The sequence below is a fragment of the Rhinatrema bivittatum genome, chromosome 4 (genome assembly GCF_901001135.1).
Source record: "Rhinatrema bivittatum chromosome 4, aRhiBiv1.1, whole genome shotgun sequence".
NCBI classification, from domain to species: Eukaryota; Metazoa; Chordata; class Amphibia; order Gymnophiona; family Rhinatrematidae; genus Rhinatrema; species Rhinatrema bivittatum.
The window spans coordinates 447,909,164-447,915,008 of NC_042618.1; the positions used below are offsets into that span (position 1 = coordinate 447,909,164).

The window sequence follows — 5,845 nt, forward strand, 5'->3', positions numbered from 1 at the left end:
GTCTAAATTAGACGGGCTTGATCATTTTAATAATTATACAGATCATTAGTGAATATAAATGTAAAACTCAGTTCCATGAAGTCTGGTAAGAGATTATTAAGTGAGGAATACGCTGTATCACTATATTCCAAGTATTTGACCGATCACGATCCAGCATTTGTCCGTGCTCATCTGAAGCAGAGAGGACATGAACGGATAGTTGGTAATAATACTAATTATCAGCTTTATGGAGTTCTGTCTAACGCTTCATCAAACCCTGTTCCTTTGCGAAAAAAAGAAGTTGAAAAGCAAGATTTGCCCATCACCTGTTCCTCGCTTCTAACCTCCCTACAAGCGCCTTTCTTTGAAGCCGAAGGCAGCCTTTGGTTTAAACTCTGACCCTAATGTGTATTGCAAAAGGAGGCGCCTTCCTCGGGAAGGAACCAAAGGCGCAGCCTGCAATCGGCACGCGTAGGAAGCGGAATTTCTAATAGGGCTATTAAAGATTCCTTCATACACAACCGCAGCCGAGGTCTTTTGTTCCCTGGTAATTGCAGCCTTTCTTGTGTAATAGCACCGGGGCTATGCGTGAACTTTAACAGCAGGAAACCTGAGCCCGGGAACTGCCTCTGCCCCGCCCCCTCCCCCCGCCGGGGCGCTGTTGCTGCTTGTTTGCACTCGGCTGATCCGGAGCGGAAATTCCTTTCCGTTTTTGTGAATGACAAACTCATTAACAATTCAAGAAGGCGACCTGTTCTAGCCGGCCCGTCGCCACGGCAACAGCCGTTCCGAGCGCCCCGATTGGCCGGCCAGGAGAATGTCTCCATTGAGACGTTCCATTGAAGAGGGGCTGCGCGCCGCGCGGGGCCGATTAAAAGGCAACATTGATGCCGTCGAGGACTCACTGAGCCCGGGAGGAGGGGACTAGGCTGGAGGTGGAGGGAGGACACGGACAAAGCCGGGGGTGCTGCAAACGAGTCTAGTAAAGCCCTAGGACGAGCACACAGATTTCTTGCTCTCACTCGCTATCTCCGAGCCAGGGAAGGAGGAGGAAGAGGAAGGGGGGGTTGGTGGGGGAGGTACAGGCTTTAAGCCGCATGGCCAGAAGAAGTAGAGGAGAGGCGACCGCCTGGACTGGTGCGATCAGCGCGGCTCCTCCACGGACTCCCTGAGTGCGCGGTGATGGGCTTGCAGGAGGGGATGCCGGTCCGTGCCAGCACACGGGACTCTTGAGAGCTTTTTCTCTCTCTCCCCCCCCCCCCCCTCCCCCGTTCCATGCTCACGCATCCTCGGTGCATTTCGCAGGAGGAGCTGAGCGTGGAAGGCAAGGCAGCAGCTTCTGCCCCGTTACCGGGGCGGTTGGCACTGACCGATCCGTCCCTTTTCTTAATTTTCAATTTTTACTTTTACTTTTTTTTTCCCCCCCATTTTCGTCCCCCCTTTTCGCACCCTGATGATAGAGAAGTTCAGACCCGTTCCTTCCGTTTCGGAAATGGCGGTCAGTAAGACGGTGGCTTGGCTGAAGGAGCAGCTGGAACTGGGCAATGACCGGCTGCTGCTCATGGACTGTCGCCCGCAGGAGCTCTACGAGTCCTCGCACGTCGAGTCGGCCATCAGCGTGGCCATCCCGGGCATCATGCTGCGGCGGCTGCGCAAGGGCAACCTGCCCGTCAAGGCGCTCTTCCCCAGCGGGCAGGACCGCGAGCGGCTGGCGGGGCGCTGCGGCACCGACACCCTCCTGCTCTACGACGAGGGCAGCAGCGACTGGAACGAGAACACGGGCGGCGACTCGGTGCTGGGGCTGCTCATGAGGCGGCTGAAGGACGAGGGCTGCAAAGCCTTCTTCCTGGAAGGTGAGGAGAGGGGCTTCTGCCGGGGGGGGGCACGGGGGGCACCCGGAGCCGATTCATGGGACTTTAGGGGGGACCGATTCTGGCCGGAGCAGACCCTTCTTAACGGGGCTTGCATCCATTCTGCCCCTTTTTATCAGACTACTGGAAAGAGATCGTCCGGTTTAATGTAAGAGCTCCACTTTCCAGGATGTTCTGGTACTGTCTGTGGACTTTTCGTTCCTAGAAATCGGATTTGCAGAATAGGTAGCGCTTAGAAGCGTCTCCGTTTGTCAGTTCCTAGTTAAATATAAACAGAAGAATCGGTCTGATTGCTACGGTTTCCTAGCCTAGTGGTATGTGTAATGCCCAAGGAGCGGGTCTGAGAGAGTTCCACAGCTGTCACCATCCGGGCTCCGATTTCACACTTTTTTTTTTTTTGTCTTTTTATTTATCCTCTCCTGGCAGGTGGATTCAACAAGTTCCAGGCCGAGTTCCCGGTGCACTGCGAGACGAATCTGGACAGCTCGTGCAGCAGCAGCTCCCCGCCGGTGCTGGGCTTGGGAGGCCTCCGGATCAGCTCCGATTCCTCCTCCGATATCGAATCGGACCTCGACCGGGACCCCAACAGCGCCACCGACTCGGACGGCAGCCCCCTGTCCAACAGCCAGCCCTCCTTCCCGGTGGAGATCTTGCCCTACCTCTACCTGGGCTGCGCCAAGGATTCCACCAACCTGGACGTGCTGGAGGAGTTTGGCATAAAGTACATCCTGAACGTCACCCCCAACCTGCCGAACCTCTTCGAGAACGCCGGCGAGTTCCGATACAAGCAGATCCCCATCTCGGACCACTGGAGCCAGAACCTGTCCCAGTTCTTCCCCGAGGCCATCTCTTTCATAGGTAAGAGGCTTGCAGCTCGCCCTCCGGGTGTCGGCGCTGTGTTTTGAATTCGTTTGATTTTGTCCGTCTTCCCCCCCCCCCCAAACGGATTTGCACGGAATCTCTCCCCCACCCCGTGTCTTCCGTGACTGTCGGATAATATCCCATAAAACCGAGATGCAGAACTTACTCTCGCTTTGTAACAGGAGTGCAGTTTAACTCTTGAGGGTTTAGAGTGGAAACATTTAAGAAAACAGGATTTTAATAAGTGACAATTTTTTTTTAAGGATAGGTGAGATGGTGAGGACTCTCCTCCCTTACAGTGGGGACTAGGAATACAACTACCATATTATGTTCATTTGGAAGGAATCCAAGCTTTTTACATATATACACACACTCTGGCGTATCCCATTGCGCCTGTCCCAAGGTCTTTTAATGCTGAATTGTTTGGCGGATCTGACCTCTGATCCTGCTGACTGCAGAGGGAGCAGTAACCTGAGCACAGCAGGAAGCGGCGTGGGCCAGGAGCCCCAGAGAAACTAATCTCCAGGCATTGTTCTACATTTCCTATTACAAAGGAACCATTTTCAACCAGTGCCGACATCCTGTTCCTCCCCCCCCTCCCATGACTTCCCTTTTTCTTTTAAAAACGCCTGAATGGTTCCATTGTTGAGAGCAGAACAGTCGGAGAATAATTTAATAGACTCTTTTGCAGTCTGTCTGCCTAGAAATGCATTACGTGCCACAGGATTTCTAAATACACACAGTGAAGTACTGAATGTGCATATTAAAGGGGCTGGGCAGAGCGTGAAGTCAGTGAAGCCCGGCAGTTAGTATTGCACTGAGTCGGGAGAGTAGTTCATGATGCTAACACTTTCTTTTTTTTTCCCCCCCCCTTTTTATTTGCTCTCCAAGATGAAGCTCGGGGCAGAGCTGCGGCGTCCTGGTGCACTGCCTGGCCGGCATCAGCCGCTCGGTCACCGTCACCGTGGCGTACCTCATGCAGAAGCTCAACCTGTCCATGAACGACGCCTACGACATCGTCAAGACGAAGAAGTCCAACATCTCGCCCAACTTCAACTTCATGGGCCAGCTGCTGGACTTCGAGAGGACTCTGGGCCTGAGCAGCCCCTGCGATAACCGGGCGCCCAGCCACCAGCAGCTCTACTTCACCACCACGCCGGCGAACCAGAACGTCTTCCAGTCCACGTGAAAATGCCTTGCCCACCTCTGCCTTGGCTCTGAGCATTCCGGAGATGGCTTTTCTCTCTTGGGTTTTTTTGTTTTTTCCTTTTTTAAAAATATTGATGAGAGCCACTGGACCTGGGGGCAGCGCAAGGGCCCTTTTGGTAACCTAGAGGAGAAGATTTCCTCACGCCTGTGGCCAGAGGAGGAAAACTCGTGGGTTCGGGTCTGGCGGCAGCGTGGCAGAAATGAGACGTCCTGGGGTTGTGACGCAAGACAGATGTGCGCAGCTGCTCCCCTCTGCGGCATCGGAACTCTTCCAAAGAGCTGGGGGTTTAACTGGACTTTACAGGAACCAGCTGACTGAAGTTTTTTCTACGTCCTGTTCTGGGTTGAGTAACTTCTTAAAATTACATTAAAATTTTTAAAAATGTCTTCTGTGAAGACTGGTTCTTTCATGGCTTGGAAGAGACGAGTTTTTGGAACATTTTGAAGTATTCATTTGCAGAGTATTGCATTAAATGTTAGGCTTTTTTAAATGGGTAGCAGCCCTTTCTGAAGAAACCCTGTACAATTCCTTTTTTTTTTTTTTTTTAAAGACACTTGGATTCTAGGTCTTGGACTGCATTTACAGCACAGTTTTTATAGTTCAGCTGTTACTAGGGCCTTTCCATGACTTTCGGGGTATTCGTTCTGTCATGTGATCCACATGCAGTTAATGAATTTCTTGCTCGGGTATTTCCTGAATTTGCGTAAGTCTTGTGTACATATATCCTCTTCTTAGAAGAGTTTCCTCTGTTTGTGGGAGGGTTATTTTGTTGACACAAATGCCTTTTCTTTTTTTTTTTTTTTTGGTTTTATCCTGATGCTATTACCTCTGTACAAACTTTTCAGGGAGCTTCACCTCAAATGCAATATTTTTTTTTTTTGTTTTTCTTGTACAATTAAACTGGAAGTATGTGTGAGCATGTGTACTCGATGTATGCAGAGTGAGCTGCATACGACTGCCAATGCAGGGACCTTACTGCTCCCTGATATTTGTGGTAAGACTGAAGCCAAATTCATAAGAATGTAAAACCTTAAATTATTAATAAATAACTATTTTGGCTATTGAGGATTTTGGTATGTGGCTATCCTGTCCATTGATTTTAGAGTGCTAGAACTACAACCTGCCTCAGTTGCAGCAGATCGTACTTAAGTAGGTGTTGCTTAGTTTTGAACATCTTTATTGACTGTATTTCAGAGGCCCCCTCCCCTCTGCTCCCTGAATGGTAAGGTCAGCATGGCAGAATCTTAAGAGGGAATAGTTCAGGACTGAAACACTTTAGAATTGCCTCCTTCACGGAAGCTTTCCACTCGCTGTATCTGAGTAACCCTTTCGGTAAGCTGTCTGGTCAATGTGGGGGAAACAAAAAAGCATCTGGCACGCGTGTAACGTGTAAAATACATAGTACAACAATTAATCCTGAACGTGTGTGCGTAAACCTTTTTACAATAAAAGCCTCTAATGGCAAACATTTTTTACGATTAGGTGGCTTTCCCCGTAGGCAATGAGAAAGTGAACAGTTCTAAAGAAATATGCAGCAAGTGTCCTTGGTGCCCAGATCTTTCTGTAGGTTTGCAAGCTCTTTCCCTGTGCAAAGGCCAGCGGCTGGGTCTGGTTTTCCTTGAGGGATCAGTCTTGCCTGTGTTAACAGGTGGATCTACAGCAGCTTCTATGTGATTTAAAAAAAAAAAAGCTGTTCTGAAGCCGGATTGGCCACAACAGTGAAAAAAGGTTTTGTTTTTTTTCTTCCCTCTTCCTGACCCCCCCCCCCCCCCCCACACACACACACAAATTAAGGCATTTTTTCCTAAGATGACACTTTTTTTTTGGGGGGGGGAGAAATTTAATTACATATCTTGTAATGCATGTCCAGGAGACCATGATTTATGTGCATACAAAACATTTCCCTCAAGTTGCAGCACAGCTT

General features: G+C 50.0%; 1 protein-coding gene across 2 annotated transcripts; it reads left to right on the forward strand.

The window, feature by feature from the left end:
* Nucleotides 1-742: 742 nt before the first annotated feature.
* DUSP6 (dual specificity phosphatase 6) lies at nucleotides 743-4,987 on the forward strand. Of its 2 annotated transcripts, none has more exons than XM_029601645.1 (3): nucleotides 743-1,832; nucleotides 2,277-2,715; nucleotides 3,609-4,987. In XM_029601645.1, exons 1-3 carry the CDS (start codon nucleotides 1,433-1,435, stop codon nucleotides 3,898-3,900), a joined length of 1,131 nt encoding a protein of 376 aa, XP_029457505.1. In that variant the 5' UTR covers nucleotides 743-1,432; the 3' UTR covers nucleotides 3,901-4,987. The 2 variants fall into 2 exon arrangements, with proteins under 2 accessions (XP_029457505.1, XP_029457504.1); XM_029601644.1 differs by having other exon boundaries at nucleotides 750-1,832; nucleotides 2,277-2,708; nucleotides 3,603-4,987.
* Nucleotides 4,988-5,845: the final 858 nt, after the last annotated feature.

Excerpts from the sequence above, each read along its gene's own strand:
- DUSP6 (XM_029601645.1), top strand. The coding sequence starts at position 1,433 with ATGATAGAGAAGTTCAGACCCGTTCCTTCCGTTTCGGAAATGGCGGTC. Across the intron at positions 1,833-2,276 it reads CAAAGCCTTCTTCCTGGAAG|GTGGATTCAACAAGTTCCAG; the intron begins GTGAGGAGAGGG and ends CTCTCCTGGCAG. Across the intron at positions 2,716-3,608 it reads ATCTCTTTCATAGGTAAGAG|CTCGGGGCAGAGCTGCGGCG; the intron begins GCTTGCAGCTCG and ends TCCAAGATGAAG.